The sequence below is a fragment of the Gossypium arboreum genome, chromosome 5 (assembly GCF_025698485.1).
Source record: "Gossypium arboreum isolate Shixiya-1 chromosome 5, ASM2569848v2, whole genome shotgun sequence".
In the NCBI taxonomy this organism is placed as follows: Eukaryota; Viridiplantae; Streptophyta; class Magnoliopsida; order Malvales; family Malvaceae; genus Gossypium; species Gossypium arboreum.
The window spans coordinates 36,952,562-36,979,289 of NC_069074.1; the positions used below are offsets into that span (position 1 = coordinate 36,952,562).

The 26,728-nt window shown below is 32.5% G+C and overlaps 5 protein-coding genes across 8 annotated transcripts; 2 read left to right on the forward strand and 3 right to left on the reverse strand.

Annotated features, from left to right (window-relative positions):
• Positions 1-214: 214 nt before the first annotated feature.
• LOC108450764 (serine/threonine-protein kinase-like protein CCR2) lies at positions 215-2,872 on the reverse strand. Its single transcript, XM_017748525.2, has one exon. The coding sequence runs from the start codon at positions 2,595-2,597 to the stop codon at positions 288-290; it is 2,310 nt and encodes a 769-aa protein (XP_017604014.1). The 5' UTR covers positions 2,598-2,872; the 3' UTR covers positions 215-287.
• Positions 2,873-7,217: 4,345 nt separating this feature from the next.
• On the reverse strand, positions 7,218-10,149 carry LOC108452004 (ubiquitin-conjugating enzyme E2 20-like). 4 transcript variants are annotated; one of them, XM_017749730.2, is made up of 6 exons: positions 9,852-10,149; positions 9,272-9,299; positions 8,187-8,417; positions 7,965-8,028; positions 7,647-7,706; positions 7,218-7,489 (listed from the first exon to the last, which is right to left on the reverse strand). In XM_017749730.2, exons 1-6 carry the CDS (start codon positions 9,986-9,988, stop codon positions 7,434-7,436), a joined length of 576 nt encoding a protein of 191 aa, XP_017605219.1. In that variant the 5' UTR covers positions 9,989-10,149; the 3' UTR covers positions 7,218-7,433. The 4 variants fall into 4 exon arrangements, 3 of the variants coding, with proteins under 3 accessions (XP_017605219.1, XP_052883771.1, XP_052883772.1); XR_001866333.2 differs by having other exon boundaries at positions 7,420-7,489; positions 7,897-8,028; XM_053027811.1 differs by lacking the exon at positions 7,965-8,028.
• A 5,365-nt stretch (positions 10,150-15,514) lies between these two features.
• On the forward strand, positions 15,515-22,067 carry LOC128279326 (uncharacterized; the record flags this gene model as incomplete). The annotated part of the gene is given in 12 exon segments (XM_053027544.1): positions 15,515-16,091; positions 16,633-16,696; positions 17,160-17,270; positions 17,322-17,382; positions 17,489-18,095; positions 18,658-18,713; positions 19,615-19,960; positions 19,963-20,360; positions 20,362-20,712; positions 20,754-21,348; positions 21,437-21,450; positions 21,501-22,067. Coding segments are annotated over 12 exon segments (3,747 nt in total), but the record flags the coding sequence as incomplete, so codon positions are not given.
• LOC108451673 (uncharacterized) lies at positions 20,710-22,522 on the forward strand. Its single transcript, XM_053028222.1, has one exon. The coding sequence runs from the start codon at positions 20,733-20,735 to the stop codon at positions 21,360-21,362; it is 630 nt and encodes a 209-aa protein (XP_052884182.1). The 5' UTR covers positions 20,710-20,732; the 3' UTR covers positions 21,363-22,522.
• A 328-nt stretch (positions 22,523-22,850) lies between these two features.
• Positions 22,851-25,883, reverse strand: LOC108453849 (uncharacterized). The gene is made up of 4 exons (XM_017752194.2): positions 25,698-25,883; positions 24,195-24,341; positions 23,804-24,103; positions 22,851-23,690 (listed from the first exon to the last, which is right to left on the reverse strand). The coding sequence occupies exons 2-4, from the start codon at positions 24,327-24,329 to the stop codon at positions 23,049-23,051; spliced, it is 1,077 nt and encodes a 358-aa protein (XP_017607683.1). The 5' UTR covers positions 24,330-24,341; positions 25,698-25,883; the 3' UTR covers positions 22,851-23,048.
• Between the last annotated feature and the right edge of the window lie 845 nt (positions 25,884-26,728).

The window sequence follows — 26,728 nt, forward strand, 5'->3', positions numbered from 1 at the left end:
AGCGAATATGCAATATTTGAATTTACAGAAGAGAAAAGAAATAGAATAATATCAAACATCCAATTTTTGACTAACCATTGCTGGTTAACAAATATCATATGGAAGCTTATCTTCTTTTAACTCTCAACAAATGAAAAAAAGGAAGGAATATGCAGTACTTACAATCTCTTGCACTCTACACGTTACAAAGCAAAATAAAACCCAAAAGGAAAAATTGAAAAGTATGAATCATTGAATAATACAAATAATCTTAGTTTTCAGACATACCCCATTATTAATATGAATTTTCATGACAAGATTAGTTCACACTTGACAATTTGCTCTAATGAACTTACCACATTATTCATGCTTGCTCTTTCACTGGGATTTTCCTTCAACAAAAGCTCAGCCAAATCTGCCAGTTTAAGCAACGGTTCCACATTTCTCGGTAGAGCGATGTTGCGGTCGATAATGGCTGCTGCCTTTCCTTGCCTTATTAGAGGTAATGCCCACTCAACAATCCCTGGAGGTGTGCAGTCTCTATCATAAGCTTTCCTTCCACTTAATATCTCCAGTAGAACGATTCCGAAATTGTAAACATCATCCTCCATGTTCCCACTTAAATCGTTGTCTGTAGTGGCACTTACTATGCGGAAATCGGCTATCCTTGCACCCCATTCGGAGTCCAAAAGTATATTTGAAGTCTTCACATCTCTATGAATGATGGGAGGACTGACTTCATTATGAAGATACTCAAGTCCTCTCGAAGCCTGAAATGCAATCTTCAACCGGAGGTCCCAACCTAACGGCGAGAGGTCGCCGTGAAGGTGGTCATGAAGTGTACCGTGAGGCATATATTCATATACGAGTAACCTTTCCCCCATTTCAGCACAATAGCCTAATAAGTTCACAATATTGGTATGCTTTACATTGCATAGTATTTCTAACTCTGCTTCAAAATCCCGGCTGTTGGTATGAATTATCGTAGCAGCATTAGCTCGCTTGACTGCTACTTGCCTTCCATCAGGAAGAACAGCTTTGTATACGAAACCGAAGCTCCCTCGTCCGAGCTCACTGAATTCTTTAAATCCATGAGTAGCATCTTTCAGTTCTGAAAGCCGATAAACTTGGGTCTCTCCAACATACGTTGTTAAAGATAAAGGCGGAACTGGATTCGGATTGGGATCAGCCTCCGCAACTGGTTTGCCTATGCAAAAACCGCACTGGATTCTTCCTTTTCCTTCACTTCTCGCTTTGATGATTCGGGGGAAAACGCAACAAGCAACAAAAATTAGTAAGCAACCCAATACAGAAGATCCAATAATGACCACCAACTTTTTTATCTCTTGCTGGTCTTGCTGCTGAGACTCGGACGAAGACAGAACTCCGCATACATCCCAGCAAGAGCTGCTCTGGCAAAGAGAGCAAGGAGTGCATATTCGATCAGCATTGGCAGTGCATGTACTTGAAGGGAAGTACCCCATGGAACAATTCGTTCCACAAGGCAAGCATATTTTCAACTCATTCTGAGCACATAAACTTGTCAACTCCGGCTCATTAAGGATACTTGCATTGAAAGCAAACTGTCCATCGGCACATGAGCTCGGAGAGCATACACCAGGGCTACATAGCTGCAAAGGCGGACTATAGTCCAGTGAAGACTGTTCGTTTGTGCCCCAACAATTAAGAACCAAGTCAACTTCTCGAACCCCACAAGTCATGGAATCTGATGAAGCAATAGCCAAGAAACCAGAAGCCTTTGGAACTGAAGAAACATTAATGTTCCTTCCCCAGCATTCTATTTCGTGATCATCTTCACGGATGCCGCAAAAACGCTGTCCACCAGCCGATAAACTAACAAATGGAGTCCCATGGGGAGGGAGGCCAAACTCACTTGAATCACCCCAACATTCAACTTCACCAGATATCTCAGAAATCCCACAAATTGAATTTTTCCCAGAAGCTAAAACCTCAAACTCACTAGACACATTAAAGATTCCTAAGTTACCGGATTTTGGACCCCAGCAAAAGATCAAACCAGTTTCCTTAGCAATCCCACAACTAAAACCATCCCCAGAAACAATGTTCTTAACAATAACATTGTTAACATAATGATCACTAAAAGAACTCGTAGTAAAATTACTTTTACCAAGTGATCGATCAAGTTCCCAGCAATCCACATTACCGAAATCATTAGAACTTGAAAAATAAGACCCCTTGATAGCACAAACATGAGATTTTCCAGCAGCAATTTGGGAGTAAGAATTATATCTAAAAGCTTTAGGAACAAGATTTATACCAAAATCCAATAAATCCCAACAAAACGCCTGCGAATTGTTCGCAGTAATGCCGCAGAGAAATCCTTCACCACCAGAGAGAGAAGCCATGGAAGGAACAAAATCGAAAGTGGGAACCGAAGATGTCTTGTTGGTTTTATCCCAACAAATGATCTGTTGTTCCCCACCAGCATCAATGGCACAAAAGAACCCATTTTCTCCAAAAGCCGCCGCGATCGGGCCCGGTGATCCATAACCAAAAGCCGTAACAAAGAGCAAGGAAGAAACGACAACGAAGAAAGATGAAATGGGTGGCAGAAAATAGCACTTTTGGAGTGGCATGTGTTATGGTTTTGGGGGTTTTCTTTTTTGTAAGTGAAGCTTTTGGAAAAGTGAGGTGTTAAATGGTGGAGTTGAAACTGGAAGGAACAAGAATGGTTTCAGGCTTTGAACCCATTTTTATTTTTTTTCTTTCCTTTGAAAAATGTAAAGATTCGGATTTCAGACAGTTAAGTTGAAAGTCAAAACTTGGAAGCATTTGACCTATGGGAAAATAGTTAATTCGTTATTGATCTTGACATTTAAGATTCAGATCTGATGTAGACCTGAGGTATGCTTAGTACGGAACTTTTCTACCCTTTTTACATTATATTAAAGCTGAATTGAAGGTTAAATGGCTCCATTTTGGATATTATTTTAATTATTTCAAATCAATTGTATTTTTTATAACTTAACTAGGAAACCATATAAATAATAATATAGAATAAAATTTTAACTTCTTAATATTATTTTAAATTTTGAATGGATTTTTTTTTAGATTACAAACCCAATCAAGATTTGAATACTATAATCAATTATCTATAAAAGCAAACTAGATTCATTTTTTTTTTACAAAAACAAGGATAAAACCATAGCTTAATTAAGTATTTTGTTGTGCTCAACCATCCAAGAAAGTTGTAATAGATTCTTAATGGCTTGTATCACAACTTAAAAATGTTAATCAACTACATTTGCTTGAATTACTTGAATAGCTTTAGTACATCCATCTCAAGAATTACTCATTTCAGCTCGAGATTCTAGACTACTTGGAGACCTTCCAGTGCACCCCAAAGTTTAGCATTGAGAATTGAACAACAACTAACATTCCTTGAGAAACCAGCAATCTGCATCCCATGTTGGTCGTGGATTAATCCACCTACTGAAGCATTCTCAAATACCTTGCAGACAGTATCATAAGTATTTATCTTATACCATTCATTTTCACGTAGAATCCATCTTATCAATTTGCAAGTTTTAACTTTTGTATACCTCAAGTAAACCCATCAATCCATGGTTTGAATAAAGGTAAATTTCTCTCCTCCAATAAATTTTCTCGGATTCAAAAACTAATTGTCATGTCCACTTTAAATTCATTGCAAATAATAATTAAAATATATAAATTTAAATATTCATTTTTATATTGAGTAATTTATAATATTAAAAAAAATTAAATATCCATAAATATATGAAATTGGACATCTTGAAATGCACGAAAATAACCAGATCAATTATGTTTATTTTAACTAAAAAATCCCCCAAAACTGGTCGGTTTTAGCTTAAAAGAAGTAATTAAACAATATAAATTCATAAAGGTTCTTTTTATTTTATGAAGTTATGACACAGTTGCAATAAATAACAGGAAACCAAGGTTCAGAGCACATATACATGATTTAGTTTTATTGGAATCCAAAATGGAATTAAATTTAAAAAAAAAAAAAAAACCAACCGCATCTGCACTCAACTTCCTTAATTCTTACACTTAGAACATGGTAAAATATAGATTTAGTTCAAAAACATACAAATTTGAAAAGATTTTTTTTTATTCTGTCGAAATTGTAATATGGCATTAAAATAATGAAGTTGTTGGCTTTTACTTTTTTGGCATTCAACAATGTATAATACAAGAAAGGGTGGATTCGTTGGTAGTGTAGGAAAGAAATTACAAACAAAACTTGAGAACACAACAGGTTGTATTTGTATGTAATGGAGGTAACATAGGCTTCTGTAGGCCCAATTTGATTATGGTTTTGTCTCCATGTCTCCTCAGCCTAGTTGCATTTAAAAAAAAAAAAATTGGATAATTGTGAGATATGAATATGTGCATATGAAAAATTTGCATTATATTGATAAGGTTATAATCAATTTCACAATTTTGGTTCATAAAATCACCTAATCAGTATGGATTCAAGTCTTTCCGTATATATCATAGCAGATATTAAGTTTCTTAATATGGGATTTGGAAATTATTGTACTTAAATATGGATATACTCGAATTTTTATTCATATTTCCAAACAAATATATTTTTAGGGTAAATTGTTAAAAAGTTACTTTTGTTTCTTTCATGTTACATTTTAATCACTTATATTTGAAATATTACATTTTAGTCACTAAGTGTTAATTTCCATTAATGATGTAACGATAAGCTAACTTAGCATGTTAAACCATCATCTCAAACAAAAAAATTTAGGTTAAATTATACAATTGGTCCCTATAATTTTTTCATTTTGGGCAATTCAGTTTTTTTCTTTTACATTAAAAGAGATGGAGAAGGGAGAAAAATAGAGGGAGAAGTAGAAGAGAATGAAAAAAGAACATAAAAAAATTTGCTCAAAATGAAAAAATATGGAGACCAATTATATAATTTAACCTAAATTTTTTGTTTAAAATGGTGATTTAACGTGTCACGTCAGCTTACCATTACACCATTAATGACAATTAACGGCTCAGTGATTAAAATGTTACAATATATTAATATAAATGACTAAAAGTAACATTTCAAATGTAAGTGACTAAAATGTAATATGAAGAAAACAAAAACATTTTTTTATGGGTGCATTTTGTACTCTATCTAAGGCGAGAATCAATTATTTAAAATAGCTTATCAACACAAATTTATGGCCCCTAAACAAACATCAAAGAGGAATTTAAAACCTTCCAATTTTATTTTCAATAATTTGGTAAATAAATAGAGATATAAGAAACATACCACAAAATTAAATAAGGAACATGGGGTGTTTCATAGCTGTTTCCTAACTTCCTCTTCCTTTCACATTGGGCAAATCCCATGCAAATTCTAGCAAAAAATCCAAATATTAAATAAAATTATAACTTACACTTAACATAATAAACTTGGGATCTTCCCAAGATTTCATATTTACAAGAAACCCATTTTTTGTAGATTTAAATCTCGAATTTATATAAACTAGGGTTTTTTTTTGTTTACATTGATTGCTATTGGATTAATCAAAGCTCTTTTTGTCATTATTAATTTGTTCCATTATGTCTCAATTCATCATAGGGAAAAGTAAAAGAATCAACCAAAAATTAAAAAAGAAAAGAAAGAGAGAATAATCTAGAAGTAATGATTTATATAAATAATTGAAGGAATAATATCTCAATTTTGAACCTATAATTGTATTTAACGTTGTGATTTCATGTAGCTTTAATATATATATATATATATATATATATATATTAGATTTAGTCAATGGAAACATAAGGCACATAATTTGGTATTGATTGATAAAAATAAGTTACAACTTGTTGATTTCGTTTTTGCTTTTAATTCTTTATTCATACTAAAATAATCCAATTATCCCTACATGTGCACATTCATTGGCCCTCTTACTCTTACGAGATTCATTTTACATAGGGATTATTCATTTAATCAGGGAGGTCTAATTCGCAAATATCGAGCTTTGAGTTGCTTTTTATTAAATTCCGACTGTCCGACGCAATTTGGGTTATTTTTCAATAATAAAAGATATTTATATCATTATTTATAAAGTTGATGTTACTCACTATTAAATTTAATTACAGATTTATTAAAAACTTATTTTTTATAATACGAAGATGTTTTTATTATTTTACATTTCATGTAAAATTTTAAAAATATCATTATATTCTAAATATTTATTTGATATATTAATGTTTTAAATTTTATCAATGAATTGATATAGTAACAAGTGTCATTTTTTATTACATCCTATAATACTCTTATCAATCATTCAACTCTCTTATCTTTAATATTTAATTTTTATTTCAATAAAATATTATTTACTCACTCGGATAAATTTATTATTATTTTTAATAGTACAACGTATGCATGAATAATGGACGTGAAATTTTTCATCATGTTTACTCATACCATATTATATAATAAATATTTAAAATAGGTAAACTACGCTTAAAGTTATTAAATTATTAGTAATTCTACATTTTGATAACTCAACTTTAAAAGTTACAAAATAATCATTTTACTATTAGTAAGTTTCATTTAAGTTATTAACTATTCAAAAAATTTTATTTAAATCATTAAGTTGTTAAAAGACGTTTTAAGTCCGACTAATGAACTCTAAACGATAATTCTACAATTGGTATGATGAATTAGTACACATCAACTAATAAAAGAACATACCTCTGACAATCATTATTGGAGATCAGAGAAGAAAGTTATTGGATTATTTTTTCTCACAAATTCATGAAATTCAAAATTATTTAATAAAAAAAAAAACTAAACAGGAGAATAAAAAAAGAAGAAAACTTTCAATTGGTATAAATGGTACAGATGGAGAAGACTATACAACAATAATTTTAATAGTCCAATAACTTAAATAAAAACTTTCAAATAATTTAATGATCATTTTATAACATTTTAAATATGAGTGACCGTTAATCACCTTTTGAGTGTAGTTTGCCCTAGAAATATGCTGAATAAATTATAGTTAAACTTAATAAAAGGAAATTATTAAATTACTAAAAATAAATTAAAAATATAATATAAATCGATTTAAACAAGCTTGGACCATCCTGGGCTCTATTGAGGCCTAAATAGGTTTGGATAAATATCTACCATATCATTATCATGCTTAAAAGCTCAAAATCCAATTGACAATTCCATATTGCAGTACATAACATACATATTTATTCACTTTGCAAAGAAAACATACATATTTATTCAAGTTTCTGTGTTTCTTTTCTAACAATGTATAAAATTGAATCGGATAGTAAACCCGAATGTACATTGATTGAGGCCACTGCTGTTAAACTCCGAATTATATTTCTCTTACCTCGGAGCTTTATCAACAAATTCAACCATAAAAACGACATGCTGGCCTCCGAAGAAGGGGCTCTACATATCAGCTCTCATACGCTTTTCCACCAAAATATTGTTCTTGGACCATTTTTTTGTAATCTGGAAAACAAGGGAAAATTCATAGTGAATCTGTTAGCAATATAGTTAAGTTTCACAGCATTGCAAAAGTTGATTTGTTGCTTTAAGTGTGCAGTCGATCAGTTCAGTTCAAAGAGGAAACCTAGCACTGACTTAAAAAAGACCTAATTTTTTTTACCTTCTTTATTGTTCCACAGTGCTGCGGCATAGGTGTTGAGCGGACTCTCGGGATTTGGCTCTGCAGGTAAGAAAGTTCGTAAACAATTAGTGGAACTAAGAGTCCATCAGTTTTATAGGTCAAACCTATGTTACTCTAACTCTCTTCATTTTCACGAAGCACTAGTGTCCATTATCCGTTCCAACACATCTCTATATAGGTATGGGAAAAACTTCTAAAAGAAGTGAGCATTTCCATGTTGGATACATACCCATAGCCAGCATTCATACCCGAGTCCGAGTAACATAGAATCAAACTAGTAGGGAAGAGCTAGCAGACCTCCTAGTAAACTTTGAATTGACAAAAGAATGGTTCTACAATCATAAGCTGAAGACCACTTATCCTGTAATTATATAAACAAAGAATTTGAGAGTATCACAACAACATCGGTAAACATGAAAGTAAAAGAGACGGAAACTGGAAATATTCTTTTGTCTTAATCTCATCATACAATCATTGGCATCATAAAGTTTTACAATATACACAAAGTCGAAATGATACCTGAAGAATGTCAAGGCAAATATTACCAAACTGGTCAACATTGGGATGAAAGCACATTGTCTCAAACTTTACTTGAGGTGGCTTGAAAGGATATTCTGACGTGAAATGCAAGGAAAGCTTGTATGATAAACCTTCGTACATAGTTCCCTTTCCACCCTCAATTGTACCAATCCATGTGAAAATGCTTTCGCCTTCTGGAAATGCCGACACTCCAAGATCACCTCCACACATCTGCAGCAAAAGACAATATCATATGTTACTTGGACACGGGGCTTACTGTGTGCTAGTAACTTGAAGTCTGATAGGTTTTTGTCTGTGAGTCATTTGACACTATCTCTATTCTCTAATTAAATTGAATCTATCTTACTCGGAATGTGAATGTCAGACACGGGTATATCTATTTCTTTTCAAGATTAACATGTATTGTGAGAGTCCTTAGAGAATCATATCCTCATACCCATGCACAGATACTTCAAGAAAAATAAAAAGGCAGAGCAACATAGAATCAAATGCATTTGTGTGCTTCTGAATACATGCATACTAGAAAATGTACATGTGTGCTCAGGTGCACATCAGCATCCACTCAAGTCAGTCAACCATTGTAACCCAAAACATCAAAACCACATACGATCTCATAAAAAAATACTCATTTCAAGTTAGGCAGGTCTATTTTCTAGAAATATGCCGCAGGCACAATACACGATGTACAATGAAACATACGAAACTCTTAGACAGAGTTAAGGTTTACACACTGTATTATACCACCAGCTTAATCGGTAACCAAACATTTCCTCCATAAACGATATTCCCGAGTTCAAATTCCCCATCCTCCAATGGCCAATCCAGAGAAAACTAAGCTACTAATCTTCAACATTAGGCGCCTTTATCCTTGTATAGATCATTTAAACATACCAAAGACCAAGACCTATATAATACGGACACTAATATGTCCAAATCTATATAATACGAATTATTCATTTATTAAAATATATAAAATGAAATATCTTAAACACGATTATGATATAATAAAATATACAAAAACAAAATAGTTTTGAATATAAAAGCAGTAGAAAATATTCACATACCATGAGAGCCATCAGCTCCTTTTGAAGCCTGCAAAAATATTAATTGCAGTAAACCCAGTAAACCCTTATAAGATGAACTCAATTAAATTTTAAAATTAAAAGAATCATTAAAAAATATTATTATTTGTATTATTAACTTTTCCATAAATTTCTAGGCAACCAAACAATTACCTGAAAAATGAATAAAATTTTCCAGAAAAAAGAAAAATTTTAAACCTTTACAAGTTAAATTCCAAACTTTCTATTGTTTTACAGCCTGAAACTAAAAAAATAAAAACAAATAAAAGGCCATCCAGTTACTACGCTAAAACAGAGTTAAGACACTACTTCACCGAGTTAAACATGAAAGAAACTAGAGCCAAGAAAACAAATAGAAACGAATTTTCCCGGAAAATGAAAACAGAAAAAGGAAAACCCAAGAAAGAAACGACTTCATTTCATTTCCAATATTTTCTATATAATCAAAAAGAAAACCCAAGATTATTTTTTAAAATTCCTTTTGTTCTTTCGTTTTCCTTCGTCATATTTTCGCAGGAACCAAACAGAAAATGTAAAAGAAAAAAAAAAGACACTTCTGTACCTTTGAGAAACGGAAGTGGTGTCAACGGCGTTGGTAGTGGAAACGGGTTGTTTAGATGAAGCGGCAGCTGCATGGCGTTGATGCTGTTGCGGCGTGGTCGGCGAATTGTCCACCGTTTGATTGGGTCGGACTTCCATCAAACAAAGATTGAAAAGAGAACAAATGAAATCAACGGTCAAAATTCAATGATCGAGTTTCAAAATAAAATAATTCAATCAATTTCTAGATTAGCAGTCAGAGATTTTGCTTTCCTTCTATTTTATTTTACTTTTATCCGAATGGGTATAATGCTGCCACGACGATGGTTTTCTTTTGCTTAATATTTATAATTAAAAATAAATTATTTTTATTCAATTATTAATTTATTATAATTATTTCGTACAATATTTAAATTTCAATTAAATTCTGCTATTACATGTAATTTATGAAAGTTTTGAATTTAATAATTATATTTTAATTTAATCAATTTTAATTTTGTATTTTTGAAATATTTAATTTTATTCTTTGTACTTTTGAAATTTTTAATTTTTGGTCATGACTTAAACAATAAGTTAAATTTGTTTGATTAAATTCAATTACTAATCTTTACTATGCATACAGTTATTTAACTCATATGCTCCAATTTGATCATATTTCATGCCCGTATACTTTTGAATTTTAAAATTTCAATATTGATGAAAGATTATAGCCATTAATCCATTAATTGAATTTTTATTGACTAATCTATGGAAATAACAAATTAACATAATATTACATATATGTTAATATGTTTGCCGCATTAAATTTTAAAAACAACTAAATGAAATTGAATGAAATTATTTGGTATCATTTGGCTAGTATTGAAATTTTAAATTTTGTAAAGTATAGGAGCTAAAATGATCCAATTAAAATATGATTAAATTCACAACTTTTACAAAGTATATGGACTAGTAGCAAAATTTATCCTAAAATTTTTCAAAATTTGAAATTAAGATTTATTATAATATTTGATATTTGTGAAATTTTAAACTCCACAAATAATATTAAGGTGATGAAAATGTTTTATAAAACATAAAATATTAAAATATAAAACACATGTGAATTTTTAATTTACTTGTAAAAATAAAAAAGGAGGCACATTCCTATAAACTAAATACTAACTATTATATTTACTACTTTTTAATTTTAAAATGACTATTTACTAAAATTTATATTAATTTTTAACCTAATTATTATATAGTAGTATTTCTTTTCTTTTTTAAAAAATATGAATGTTTTGGATTAATATGGAAAATGTGTTTTTTTATATAAAGTATATGAATCATTAAAAGTATTAAATATTGATTTTAAAAATTACTGCTGCTTTTATAATTTTATAATTATTTATTTTTATAGATTTTATATTTTAATAAATTTCTATAATTTCTAAAATCAATTAAACAATTGTAAAATAATTAAAAATCAATTAAACTATTCGAGTAAGTATTTTCACGTAAAACACCAACATCACCAATTACATTATTATATTTTTCACATCAATTGCTATATTAATTATCACGTCATCAATTAACACTTATTAGGAATATGGATAGAGATCTATATTTCAATAACTTAATTTATTACAGTTTTTAATTAAGAATTTAATTAATTTTTAATTATTTTATTGGGTTTTTTAGCATTTAAGTCAAGATTTTTAAAAATTTTACTAACAAAAATTCAACAAGTGTTATGCAAAAATAATTAAAGTCGTTATTAATTATCTGTAATTGCTTTTTTTCAAAAAGTGTAGAAATTAAATTACTTTTATTAATTAAGTACCAATTTATTAAAATTTGAAATTTAAAAAGGATGTTTAATCAAATAAAATAGTAAAATTACCAGATGTTTTAGGCTTTTGACCACATGAGGGCCATCTTGGAACAACAAATGAAGCGCAAGGGGCGGGTCCGTTCCCGAAATTTGAATAAAATAACAAAAAGTATTTTTTTAATATTTAAAATAAGAATTAATATTATTTTAGTTCGGTGGGCGAACGGTGAAAGCTGATCAAATAAAGTGGGCCGGTAAAAGTATAAGAGAAGTTTTGTATATAGAAACCGATTATATTTTAAGTTTTATTAAAAATAAGTAAATTAATTTTATATATTTGAAACATATAAATTAATTTTTAAGTTAAATTTTATTTGTTAAATGATAATATGATATGTTAATTTAAATGGTTAATTATTAACTTAGTCATCGAACTATAATTAAAATATTAGTTTAATTTTTTAAAATTTTATTAATAATAATTTTAAAAAAGTTGAAAAATATTAAAAATAAAAAGTTACATTTTTAAATCATTAAATCTTGAAAAGAAAAGAAAAATAATTTTTAGAAATCTGAAAATATTAACAAAAAACTCATAGCATTGTTTCATCTTCTTCGTTGTTCAGTTGCTAAAAGGATTTTTTTTAATGACTTTTAATCTTTTCACACTCCAAAGGTTAGAAAAAAAAAAGAAAGAAAAATCTTAGAAACAACCATTCAATCTCTCGTGTTTTAGTGTTTTCCAATGGTTTAGCATCGATATTTTCAAGGTTTTGTGAGTAACTTAAGAAGAAGAATGAGGATTCTAAAATTAATTTTGATTTTAAAATATTAAAATGTATTTTTAAATTTTTATTACCATGTGTAAAAATGTAATTGGGCTAGAATTTTATAAGAAATGGCAAAAGTTAAAACATAATAATATCAACATTTGTTGATTGGTCCACCATTTCCGCATCATCATTTAATTGATAAATTTTATGATTTAACCCTTTTTTACTTTTAAGCATTATTGTTAAGAAAAAAATTTAAAATCAAAATAATATTTTAACTATAGTTTAAGGATCAAATTAATAATTAATCATTTATATTAATATATAATGTTATCATTTGACCGATAAAATTTAATGAATGAGTTAATTTATACATTTCAAAATGTCTAAAGGTTAATTTACATATTTTTCAGTAGAGTAAAAATATAATCCACTCCTAAATATAAAAACTTTCTTAATACTTTTACCAAGTGAGTCTAAAATATGATTTTTGTCCATTTATTTTATAAAATTTATTTATTTATTTTACTTTATCAAAATTTAATATTTATATTTTATAAAATTTTATAAAAATTAATCTAATTAGTAAATAGATAAATTTTATTAATTTATTGTATACAAATTGAACTGTTATTTTTTTAATTTCAAAATACAAATTATTAAACAATTAAATTTCAAATCAACAATTTAGCGGAAAGATTCAACCGTGTTATGTAAATAAATTAAGGGTAAATTGCATTAATAGTCACTGAGTTTTAATTCCAATAATAAAACAGTCACTAAATTTTCAACTAAGTCACTATCAAACCAGTCATCCTAACCATTTTCCCTTAGAGACATAACGGAACTGTCATTTTCCCTCCCTCTCATCTCCCTCCCCCTACCATCGCTCTCCGATCCCTCCCTCTCTTCCCACCGTCCCTCCCCCTACTCCAATTTCCCGCACCTTCCCAATTCACTCCACCAATCGACTGACATATTCTTAATTCTGTGGTTGCTTTGTCTTGCGATTATAAAGTAGAGGGATTAAAATTACAATTAAACTGAATAAAGTTAGTGTAATAGTGGCGTTGAGTTACGTAAGGCCATCTGTCATTCTTCTCTCTCAAGGCTCTTTGTCCCATATCGGCCTCACGATCTCTGATTTTCTCGGCCCGTACAGATTTTCTTTCCAAAAAAACACCAAGAATATCCAAGAATATTCACTCTTCGATTTTTCCGATTAAAACAGAAAAAGCTGTTTCCGGAGCCGGAGACCACCACCGTTTGAACGCAGTTGGATCCAGTTCACTGACACTCGAAATCCAGTGAGGTAATTTTCACTTGTAAAATGGCTATATGCTTACTTCGTGACGGTTCCATTTTGATTTCTGGAAGTGAGAAGCCATAGTTAGAACCACTAGATCTCTTTCTTTTTTGTTTCTGGGTATTCTGGAGAAAAAGACACAGTGGCATTTTGTTGGGAACTGCTGCCTTATGAGATTTGATGCCACCAGAACCGTTACATTGGGATCGCGAGGACTATTACAAGGAGAAGAGGCACGAGAGGAGTGAGTTATGTCGTCTTATCCGGACGGGTCCTTTAGAGAATTCACTCGTTGGGGCTCCGCTGACTTCCGTCGTCCTCCTGGTATGTTCTTTCCTTCGTTTTACACCGTTTGTTTCACTGATATTTGAAAGTTAGGATTGTATCATCATGAGCTTTGCATGGTAGGTTTATTTATTTATTTATTTTATTTGTGGGGACTAAGGATTGGTTAGATTCTGGGGATTTTTGGATTTAACTTAATATCTTTTGGCAGTATCTGTTGTTCTTTTCTTTTGTTTCATTCTAGACACTCTTTCATTTTAGTTAATGAGGTTTTTTCTTTTCTATATTCCCCCTTGTTTTGCTTTTCTTAATAAATCAAAATTTGCTTTCTGGGTTGTGTTTTTTTTCCTATTTTTCTTTCTCTACCATTTCCACAGGACGTTAACTTCGCTTTTGATACATGGGTTTAGTATTTTAGTGTTCTACTTTTCCATTTTGAAGGAATGATTGTTTTTGGGGTTTCTGTACTATTCTTTTTCTTTTATTTTTCAGTGTTTTCATTTGATATACCTTTTCTTGTAAGAAAGGATAATATCAAACTCTATACTTCTCAATATTTGAGCATTCAACGACAAACATTGACCATAAGGAATCATGCATATTGACCAATAAAAAATTACATATTTTGTAGATAAACTAGACCACACTTTAGAGTTTCCTACTATCTCAAGTTTTATATATTATATATACACATAAACTTGCAAAAACTCACACATCTACATATTGCGCACTACTTCACTTAGGCTAGTGCTTTTTTCCACCTTATGCTTGAGGCAATATAAGAGTTCTAGTGCCTAGAAGGCGTCTTGCGCCATTGACAACACTCAAGTTCATGACCTTGTGAAAATGTAATTTTTAGTTTTGTGACCCTATGAGTTTCATTGTAGGTGATTTTTAGAACTGACATTCACCAAAACATTACGTATAAGCAATTTTCAAAATATAACATAAGCGGTCGCTCTCATATATGTTCTTTAGAATTGCCTTTCGCCGAAACTTTAAACATAGGCGTTTTTTAAAATATAACATAGATGATCGTTCTCAGATAGGTGATCCTTAGAATTGCCTTCACCAAAACATTAAACATAGGTGATCTTCAAAATGTAACGGAGGCTATCATTCTCAAATATAACATAAGCGATATTCAAAAAACAATATATTAAAATTATGTTACAATGTGCATATTGAGAATCAAAACCCAATCAATAACGTGGAAAGATACTATGACACAACTTCACCAAATGCAATCTTGTATATATTCAACTCATTTCCTTATATATGTACACACCTTTCTTGAGTTAATATTTTTTTCTTCCCTTTGGTTGTTTAAATATGTTATGCAGGTAATGGTAAGCAGGGTGGTTCGCATCTGTTTGCCAAGGAAAATGGTGGTCATGGATTCATGCCATCACATTCAGGTGACAAGATCTTAGGTGATGAGAGCTGCCATCAGTCAGTTTCTTGTGTATATGTGAATAATGAATGGTTTCGGTAGATGATATGCTATTATACACTTCTTATACTCTGACTTTGTAAACACGTCAGAGCAACTTCAAAAGGACCTACATGATAATAAGACTAGTGGTGTCAACGGGTTAGGCACAGGACAAAGATGTGAGAGAGGGAATTCTGTAGGTTCGATTAATTGGAAGCCTCTTAAGTGGACCTGCTCTAGAAGCTTGTCTTCGTGGGGTTCAGGGTTTAACCATTCAAGTAGCTCAAAGAGCTTAGGAGGTATAGATTCTGGAGAATGGAAGCCTGAGTTACAACAAAAAACTTTGATCCCAATCCAGTCACATTCTGGGGACGCAGCAGCCTGTGTCTTATCTGCTGCACCTTCTGGTGAGACAACACCAAGAAAGAAGCCATGCCTTGAATGGGGTCAGGGTCTAGCAAAATATGAAAAAAAGAAAGTTGAATGCCCTGATAAAAGCATGAACAGAGTTGAGGCTACAACTTCTGCTGGTAGTACGGAATCCAGCAATTCTATGAGTTCTAACTTGGCTGACAAGAGCTCTAGAGTTCTTGGATTTTCTGATTGTTCTTCTCCTGCAACTCCCTCATCTGTTGATTTTGGTTCCTCACCAGGTAAATGCTTAGATTTTCTTATAAATTAAGTGTTAAGCAAATGTATCTAAGACAGGTGTAATATCAATGGCTATTTTATTGAAGTCCTGTCTGGTTAATTGTAAAGCTGTACAGAAGTGGCCTTTGAATTATAAAATATATGTGCTTTTTCTGACCGTTCCCTTTTATGCCCAGCAATAACATTTTTTGTGACTTATTATCAGCATGACCTTTGTTTGATCATATGTTATTGACACTCCACTTCTCCTCCCTGGCCATTCTTAGTAACTTGTAAGTCTTGTATTACATTGATGTTTAGGACTAGTCTTGGTATTCTTCTAAATCAATATGCCTTTATTTTCCCCTACGATCTTTAACTGGCTCTTATTTCACAGTTATGCGACTCTTGTCACTGCCATGACCAATTGCTTGCTTCAAATGCCCAAATAAGTACTTTTTGATTCCATATCCGTCATTGACTCTCCCTTTCCCCTTAAAGCAAACACTATATCAGTAGTCTTCTTTATGAGGTGATCTCTCTTTTCCTTTTGTCAATTCCTAGGTGCCATCGCTCTATGGGGTAGAGCTAGAGCCAAACTCTGGAGAATTTTGTCCTATTTCAAATGGTAAAACTTCAAAAAAATTTCAAGATTTGTTGTTCCTAGTTAAGAATTTAACCTATGTTGTAAATAGTTGTTTTCTCCTTTATGTTTCTTGTAGCTTCCAGATCATGTTTGAAGGAGTTCTTTTTTTTTTTTTTTTAAATTGGAAATGTCAAATTGCAGAATCATAAATGATACCATTTCTCCCTTTGTCTGTTTTCTATATTGATTGTGTTAATGACTTATGAGTATGCTTTCTCATTTGTTGCCAAAATATTCCTGGTTGTTACAGGTCTGGAAGATAAATAATTTTGCCAAGCTGCGAATATTGATAATGATATTAGTAACTTATGTAGTTCTCCAAGTCTTAGGTCTCAAAATCATCCGGGAGGGTCAGCTTTTAGTTTTGAGAAATTGGATACCAATTCAGTTATTTATTGGGGTTCTTCACTTATTGATTTACTTCAGTCTGATGAACCTAGTACAGTGATTTTGTTTGGTCTACTACAATAAATTAGTTTTTACCATGTAAAGGTGATGTTTTGAGGGCATTGGAGATGATTGAAACTGAAATTAATTCACTTGAAAATGAACTTTAGTTGTTGAAAGGTGACTCTGGAAGCAGATGTCAATTGCCAGCAACATCTAGTTCTCTTCCTGATGAGGAAAATGGGAAAACTTGTGAGGAACAAAAGATTGTATCTGTTATGGTCCATCAACCTACTTCCTTGAAAATTGATAATTGTGGTAATGTTCTTAGGGAAAAGCTTCCCCTTTGTAATGGTGTCCTGCAAGAAGTTAATGCTGATGTAAAAGATGGGGATATTGATAGTAGTTTCTAAATTTGTGGAGCCATTGTCTTTGGAGAAACTAGTTTCTGCATCAGATAATTTGGTTACCAGTCAATTGACAACAATGGAGGAGGTGGTTTTAGTGACTGCTTCAAGTAATGAAGGGAGTGGTACACCCATTTCTGGGGAAGGCAGCATGGTCAAAAAGATTGATGACAATGCACATGTTCCTGGCTCTTTAAACTATGATGCTGGTAGAGAAAATATGGTATATGTTGAAATACTGACCCCTTATAAGGAATTGGCAAATGGAGCTTGTAAAGTATTTAATAACCTATTGCCAAAAGACCAGTATAGGATTAAGATTTCTGATATTCACAATGCAGCAAGCTGCCAGACTGATTCCTCAATCAGGAAAAGGATTGCAATGCAGAAGCAGTACTTAAGATTTAAGGAGAGAATTTTGTCGCTTAAGTTTAAGGCATTTCACCATGCATGGAATGAAGATATGTGTTTACTGTCAGTGAGAAAATGCCATGCAAAGTCTCAGAAGAAGTATGAATTTAGTTTATGTTCAACAGATGGTGGCTACCAAAAGCATTGCTCCTCCATTCTTTCTCAACTCTCTTCTGGTAATTGTTTGAGCCTCCTGCTTTAGAGTAGCTTTATGTGTTGCTAGTTTTGTTGTGATTTTGCATATTGTTGAATGACCTTTATTTCAAGTATGTTACACTTCATTGTTTCTGCTTGGCTTTTGTCTTTTTTCTTGTGATCATTTTTTCTAAACTTGAATGCATGTGAGGTATAATGTTGAAGGATTAAATCTTATAAAATTAAATTGTGGATCATATTAACATTTACATCCTTATCAACTTTAATGGACATGAATTATTATAGAAGTGTCGCTGAAGATTACCATGTGAAATGGGAGAATTTTCTCTGGAAGAAAGTAGAACTACAAGCTAGAATTTTTAAAAAAATATATATAGACAAGAGGGTAATCTAGGTTCAGTTCTTTCAAGCTAAGATTTGAGGTTTATTTTATTTTAAATCAAATAGTAATCAATGATATCATAGTAAACAAATACTTCCATGACAATTTGATTTGGCATGGAATTGAATAGATTAACATGCTGGATGCTAGGGTCCTTGCAAAGAGATGATTGTTCTAGCTGAACCTTTACTTGTTTATAGGTGGAAGATGCAGCAGTTTAGAGGATATGAAGTTCAACTTATCTCCTAGTTTCAAGGTGCTTTTCTTTATGTTGTGGTCAGTCATTCATATTATTAGATATATTGGGGTTTTGTCTGTGAATATCTGGTAGTAAGTGGAATACATAGAAAGTAACGGTTTATTGCCTTTCAACTGGTGAAATTCATTTCATGTAAAAGTCTATTTATGATTTCTTGGAAATTTCTTATTTTGATGCTAGAGAAAGGCTTGAGTTTACTAACACTAGTATACTACATTCCGTTTAATGCTGATATTTGATGAATATAGAGTAGGGTTGGATGCATTGGAGTGCATCTTCCTCAATGACTCGTGCACTAGTATGACTGGTAGTATAGATTGCTTACTTGCAAGACTATTTCTATAGAAAATTTTCTGTTTGATCCTACTTGGGAGTTGGGAGAATGTCATTTAATATTTGATTTGGCTTAAGTTTATGCTGCTGTAAATGTCGGATTGTTAAATATCTGCAATGTATATTCTAAAACCCTTCAAGCTATCATGATTTCTAGGAAATATTTGGGATTGCTTGTGAGAATGCTCAAAGCTTGGGATTTTTGAGTAATTTAACTGGGATTTGCTTTATGGCTTTAGTTTTCCTGCTGAAAATTGTAAAACACTTAGGAACCTCTATTTTCCTTCATATTTTTCACTCGAATGCTTTCTTCTGTACAAATGTTGTTTCTATGCTTGTTACTGTTTTAGTGTTATTTCTTTTTAGTACCAAGTGAATGTATTAAGCTGCTCACTTTCAACTTGGATTTGCCTTAATCAGTGTTGCTGATATATTTTTTGTTTTGTTTAAATGTCTATCTATTTTTGTTCTATTTTTCTAGAAGATTGTTTATTTAAGGACTTGCTTTTATAGATACTGATGCATATAATTACTTTCTGGGGTTGTTTTTGCAGCATGAAATTTGATCCTGGAACCTAGTACAGTGATGATTAATATTGCAAGCAAACTGCTTCTAGATTTCAATGGCAGGCTTTACAGGAATGCTTTGAAGATGCCGGCATTAGTTTTGGATGAGAAAGAGAAGCAGGTTTCTAGGTTTATCTCTAGTAATGGACTGGTTGAAGACCCATGTGCTGCTGAGAAGGAAAGAGCTTTGATCAATCCTTCGACATCCGAAGAAAAGGAAATTTTTATAGATAAGTTGGCTGCCTTTGGGAAGGACTTCAGAAAGATTGCCTCTTTTCTTGATCACAAGACAACTGCAGATTGTGTCGAGTTCTATTACAAAAACCTCAAGTATGAATGTTTTGAGAGAAAAAGAAGCTTGATCTGAGTAAGCAAGGGAAGTCTTTTATGAAATTGTTGACATCTAGGAAAAAGTGGAGCCGTGAATTTAATGCTGCATCCCTTGATGTTCTGGGTGCAGCTTCAGTTATAACAGCTCATGCAGAAAATGCCATGCAAAATCAGAAAACATCTTCAGGTAGGATCTTTTTTGAAAGCCACTGCAATTCTAGAACATCTCAATTTGATGATAGCATTGCTAAAAGGTCAAGCAGTTCTGATATTATTTGGAAGGATGAAGTAGCTGTAGCTGCTGATGTTTTAGCAGGTACCTGTTGTTCTTTGTCTTCCAAGGCAATGAGTTCTTGCATCATTAGTTCTGCTGACCCTGGAAAAATCTGTCTTTATACAGGCCATCTTGTCTTATGGTAAGGATTTTGGAATGATCTCACAATCTGTTGGAACAAGATCCAGGGATCAATGCAAGGTTTTCTTTAGCAAAGCTCGCAAATGCCTTGGACTGGACTTGATACATCCAAGAACTAGAAGCATTGGAACACCCAAAAGTGATGATGCAATTGGTGATGGCAGTGATACGGGAGATGCTTGTGTCCTGGAGAGCTCAGTTGTTTGCAGCAAAAAGTTGGTGTCCAAAATGGAGGACTTGCCTTCCTCTATTGTGAGCATGGACTTTGATGAATCTGATATTAACAGGGAAGTGAGTTTGCAAACTGACCTGAACTTATCAGACGAAAAAAATGGGAGGCTAATAGATCATAGAGATTAACAGTGGAAGCTATGGTTTCTGATGTGGGCCAGACTGAGCCAATTTCTGGTGGTGGTGGTGATGATATTGTTGTTGATAGCAGCAAGGCTGAGTCGGTTTATGTTCATGGAACTGTTGCTTTGGCCAATCTAAATGCCGTAAGAAATCACGTTGCTGAACAGGGACCAGGTGTTTCTATTGCAGTATCAGGATCTCTTGGGGAGGCTGTTGATCCTTGCGTTTCTAGATTAGATACTGTGCTTGAGCCCAAATCTGATGCTGGTTTGGGAAATGATTTGGAGGCAAGGGAAACTTCATTGTCCAAAGATGGTCTGGATGAACATCATACAAAATGTAGTGCAGACACTAGCAGCCGAAGTATTTGTAGGCTAGATGCAAATAAAGCCAAAGACGAGTGCATTGATAGAAATTCTTCTTCAGGTTTTAGCTTCAGCTCTAAAGATCCACAACAGGGTCCTCCAGATTTGAATTCAACTTCAGAGTCTTCTGGCACATTAGTGCAAAAGGAACAGTTTTCCGCTAAAAATTCTGCATTTTGTGATTCTGATGCGTTTCAATGCGAGAAAACATGCAACCAAGACAGATTGTCATCAACACTTGATTATGAGAAGAATGAAAACAAACGAGGTCAGCCAAGATGAGTCTGCCCTTAGCGGATCTTGCTGATTCCTACCAAATTCTAAGGGTTATCTGTTGCAAATTTCTTCTTTGAAAGAAACGAAAGGTAATGTCAGCTGTAGTCATCTTCCTGAAGTTAAAAGCCTTTTGACAACTGAAAGGGGTTCTACCGGTCCATTTTTGGCTCAACATTGACATCTTCAGAATTGCAGCGGTTCAGAATCAGCCCTGAGCTTCCACACCCTTTGCAAAACTTTGAAAAAGCAAGTTTGCATCAGAAATCCCATTCTCGGAGTCTGTCAGATACAGAAAAACTGTCCAGGAATGGTAATGTGAAGCCGTTTGGCCAGATATTCAATTCTAGTTCCCGAAACAATGACAAGGTAGCTCATTTTTCAAAACAAAGCTCAAAAACATTAAATTCAAAGTTCACAAGCCATGACAATGATGGTGGAGATGCATCTTTGCCTGACTCAGCTATGTTGTTGGCTAAATATCCTGCTGCATTTGTTAATTATCCTGCTTCCTTATCTCAAGTTCACCCGCAAGCACTGCAGACTCTTGTCCGGAGCACTGAACGAAACTTCAATGGTGTTCCAGTTTATTCCCTTAGGGAAATAAGCAGCACTGGGGTGGATTATCTCGTGTACAGGGGCCATCATTGCATGAAGGTTGCACAATTTACTATCGATATGAAGCAGCAACATGAAATGTTCCCCCAGATGTGAAGGCGTAACTGATTCTATGCAATCCCGAAATTACAGCAGCGGGGAAGGGGGATGGTTGGAACTATTGTTGTAGGTAGGGTAGGACTTCTTTCTGATTCGGTAGCAGTACTTAGAATGCAGTACTCGAAAACTAAGAAGCCAAATGACGGGCAGAATGAGAGCATCATCAGGGAAGAAGATTCATGGAATAGGTAAGGGGGACATAGGTAGATAGTAGAAACCAAATCTTTCTTTGCTGCACGCAATACAATAGATTTTGGTACTGTATGCGTTTTAACGACACTTGATGACGGCGCAGTGTACAGTTATTAAGTCCAGTCTTTTGGTAGTGTATGTGTGCGTTTTAGGTCATTTGTAATGTTCCAGCATCCTTGTATAAGTTGTATTTGATGGAAAATACACACAAAATAATAATAATAATAATAATAATAATAAACCATAAAAGTTAAAAGGAAGTCATTTGAACGGGTTTGGAATTTTTTTTTTTTACCTTCCTTCAATATAATCCATGCATAGTCGATTTTCTTATTATCACTCTTTCTTAAGAATGGTCTTTCTTATTATCACTACATCCACCATGGATTTGATGGTTGTTTCTTTTCTTTTAATTAATTCAATTTAATTATATTATCGAGCTGCCGAGATTGATTTGAAGAAAAACTCATTCAAAACTCAGTGAGCTTGAATTATTGATCTCTGTTAATCCTAAAACCAAGCATGTCTTTTATTAAATAACTAAATCTAATTTAAATTTTGCCTAAACATGAAAGGTTACATTGAGTATGAAGTAATTTGCGTTTCTGCATCTTTTATTAAGTCCATGATTTTTTTGCCAAAACAAAAACATTGATGTCTGGGTTCAACAAAGGAACACTACAAAACATAAATAGAAACAAACAGTCCACGACTTTGGACTTCTCTGTTTAAACACATCAAGAATTACTCTCTTATGCAGAAACGGCAGTCTCTTTAAAGATATTATTAGCAAAACACATCTGTGGATGAAGAAGGCCTTGCCATTGCCACTTGTATGGAAACTGGCTCCCATTCCACCACATCTTTCCTGCAATCACTGTTCTTAACTGCAACGATGTCCAACTGATTCGCACCACCCACAGAAACCGATGATTCCTCCATACCTAATTGCTTCGCTGCTACTGCTTTCAGTCGATATCGTTCAGCCCTAGATCCGATAACCTGTCCTAATACAGACGCTGCAATGGTAAATGCCATAGCTGTCTTTGGCATCAACACTGATTTCCGGAGCATGGCTATGAATGGAACAGCTGCATGGATAGCCACAAACCAAGATGGTGAGAATTTTTCAGTGTGTTCCCGCCATATCCCTAACGGAACATTTGCTGCCATGCCTAACATCCCGATCACCAGTACTTTTGTGGGTAAGGATTGCGGGCGGAGATTCTTGGCAAATGCGGTTTGTGCTAGTGCTGCCCGGGCTGCAACAACTGCAGGTGGGCACCTGTATTTCATCCCCGGTGGCGGCTGCAAAACCTTCGCAACTAGTGGCAAAACACCGCTGACCGCCCTATACGACTTTGCAATCGGACAGCTCCCGTTTTGCAGCCATTCATTGCCCATAGCTTCGTGATTTGATTTTCCTCCCTGAAAATTAGCATAAAATTATGTCAAAATAATAATCCAAAATCGTCAAGACATTTTTCCAAACTACTACCTGCAAATCAACAGACACGGTCACTGATCAGATGTTAGATTACCTGTGAAGAAGACTCATTCTTGGACGATTTTCCTTTTCCTTTCCCTTTCTGATTGTTCCACTTATTAGAAAATGCATCAAAACTGAAAGGCCCTCCCGGTCCAAAGGATGAGAGACTAATGGTGGCTGCCTTTGCAGCCAAAGGATTGAACTTCGGTGGGGCTGTTTCGGTCTCAGCTTTCTCAATACGCAAGGATGATCGTCCAGATAGCGGAACTACTCCGTCACGTCCATGGAATAGCCTGAATGCCATGTCGAAATTGGGTCCATCTTCAAATATTGGACCTTTGGCTCCTCGTACCTTGGGCCAAGAAAAAAGGAAAGGAGAAAAACTATCAAATAAAACCCACAACCCACGAAGCATATCGCTCATGACCGACACAAAACCTTACCGGCATGGGGAAAGGCAATGCAGACGAGAAGGAAAAGTTAGTTGGCTCGTTAATGTTTCTCAAAAATGGACATCTAAGAATGTCCATTTGGGAAGATGAAAAATCCTCATTTAGGCCTCTGAAGAAAAAATCCATTTCCGACGTAACCTGCACAAAAACATAAAACGGTTACAAAAAATCTTAATGTGCTAAGGGTAATCTGATTCACCATGTGTTAAACAAGTTCACAATCAAGATAAAAAAGATCGAACTCTATGTATATCGACAGTTATATATTAATAATCATAAAACAAGGGCCATATAAGGAACCAATAACAATTGACCATAGAATAAAATCAAACATGTTGATCAGATCAACAGAATGAAAATAAGAACAGAAGCTTTCAAACTGCAGGTGGAAAACATTCAAAAGAACTTCCAACCTCAACTCTCTTATACATATGGAATTTACCATATCACTTGTGAATGAAATATCAAAGCTCAAAAACTACCCCATGAATCAATACAAGCCAATCTTAAACCAAAATCAAACAAGTTTTATCGAGTCAAAGCAAGTCAAGAATGAAGGCTGAAGCTTTTAAACAGCAGAATATGGAAAACATTACCAAATCAAACGCATGGATTTTACTAAATCAGTCTTGAACGAATATCAGAGCTCAAAAATTACCAACAAATCGCTATCAAAGCTTGAAAATTACCCAATAAATTGATATAAGTCAATCTTAAACCAAAATAAAATACGTTATATCAATGTCAAAGCAGTCAAGAACAAAGGCTGAAGCTTTTAAACAGCAGAGTACAGAAAAAATTACCACAATTCTAACATGAAATGTTATCAAGCACATGCAATTTATTAAATCGTCCATGAATGAAAACCAAAGCTCAAAAAATACAGAACAAATCGATATGAATCAATCTTAAACCAAACAAAACATGTTTAATCCACTCAAAGCAATTAAGAATAAAGGCTAAAGTTTATAGACAGCAGATTTAACATTACTCGTTCAAAGACTCGAATTCAATAAAATAATTACCATGAAGACCAAAGAAATATGATCGGTAAATATATAATAGAAATCTTTAAAAAATCCAATTAAAAAAGACTTTTAAGTAAAAATAATAATAATAACCATTAATTTCCTCAGAAAAATAATACTCTCATTGAGCCTAGAAAAACCTCAAAAATTACAAAAAAAAACCAAAAATCCTAGATTACTCTACAGATCCCTAACATACGATAGCTAAGCCATTAGAATTTCACATATAAAACCTAAAGAAATAAATAAATTTAAATTAATAGCCAAAAAACAATAGAAAACATGAAAAAAAGGGGGAACAATCCATCAGAGCTAAGAAAACCAAAAATCAAAACATCCGTATAAGAATTTGAAAAGACTACGCAATTAAAATCAAAAGGGAACTAAAAAACGGATTAAAAGCAATAGAATTAAGGAAAATCTATCCAAAAAAAAAAACCAAGAACAATCTAAATAAAAATAGTACCTTTTTGCAGCTAGCAACGATCAAGGAGAAGAAAAATTAAGGAAAAAAAAAAGATTTTGGGAGATAATTTAATTGAAACAAAGAAAGCAATCAAACAAGAGTTAGGTGAGAAAGGGGAGAATTCAGTATAAAACAAGACGTTTTGTTCATTTTAGTTGCAATGACAATAACAATAAACAATAAATAAAAATAATTTCTGAAGAGTAGAAAACGGCAACGTTTTGAGCACACGCCTTTGCAAGAAAGGGGAGTGAGTCAACCTTAGCGTGTGGCGGCCATAATTGAAGTGTTTGAGTCGAAATTAATTTACGAATTATTAAAATTTAATATAAATAATAATGTAAAAAAAAAAAAAAGGAAAAATTGGCTTTCTTTTATAAAAATAATATTAAAAATAAGTGGTTATAAAAGAGGATAGAAACAAATTAATTATGAAAATGAAATTTTTACTATAATAATTTTAGGTGTTGTCTAATACATTAACGGCATTAATGAATTTTTTTTAAATATCTGACATGAAAAATAAAAAAAGCCAACAGAATTAATTTTTAAAATAAAAGAGTTGTTATTTTAAAGATTAAATGTAGAGAAAAGAAATTAAATTTAGGAAAATACATTAAAGTCATTAAATACAGGAAAAAGGCTATTGTCTTGTGTTAGAATCACAAATAATTTTTTTTAAATTTCACTTTTAAATATTTTTGCTATTATAATTTTTTAAAATTTACGTGTGTTATCAATATGTCAGACAGTATCACAAATTATTTTCACTTTTTAATTTTTTTATTTTCCGTAAATTTTTAAAAAATTCACTTGTGCTGTCAATTTTATAATTAATTTATTCCCACTTTATTTTTGTAATTAACTAATATTATTTTTATAAAAGACCAAAAAATTATTTATTTTTATCTCATATACAATTATAAAATAGATTATAGGTTTTAAAGTGAAATATAAATAAAATTTCAGAATAATATAAAAATATTTTTAAAAAGAAAATTTTGATAAATTATTACATTTTGCAGATATAT

Bases quoted from the DNA above. Each gene is read 5' to 3' on its own strand.
- LOC108452004 (XM_017749730.2), bottom strand. From the start codon at position 9,988: ATGGAAGTCCGACCCAATCAAACGGTGGACAATTCGCCGACCACGCCG. The intron at 9,300-9,851 runs GTACAGAAGTGT...ATATTTTTGCAG, and splicing joins ACCACTTCCGTTTCTCAAAG to GCTTCAAAAGGAGCTGATGG. The intron at 8,418-9,271 runs GTATGTGAATAT...CTTTTGCTGCAG, and splicing joins AGGAGCTGATGGCTCTCATG to ATGTGTGGAGGTGATCTTGG.
- LOC108453849 (XM_017752194.2), bottom strand. From the start codon at position 24,329: ATGGATTTTTTCTTCAGAGGCCTAAATGAGGATTTTTCATCTTCCCAA. The intron at 24,104-24,194 runs GTAAGGTTTTGT...TCTTGGCCCAAG, and splicing joins CATTGCCTTTCCCCATGCCG to GTACGAGGAGCCAAAGGTCC. The intron at 23,691-23,803 runs GTAATCTAACAT...GCTAATTTTCAG, and splicing joins AGAATGAGTCTTCTTCACAG to GGAGGAAAATCAAATCACGA.
- LOC108450764 (XM_017748525.2), bottom strand. From the start codon at position 2,597: ATGCCACTCCAAAAGTGCTATTTTCTGCCACCCATTTCATCTTTCTTC.
- LOC108451673 (XM_053028222.1), top strand. From the start codon at position 20,733: ATGGTTTCTGATGTGGGCCAGACTGAGCCAATTTCTGGTGGTGGTGGT.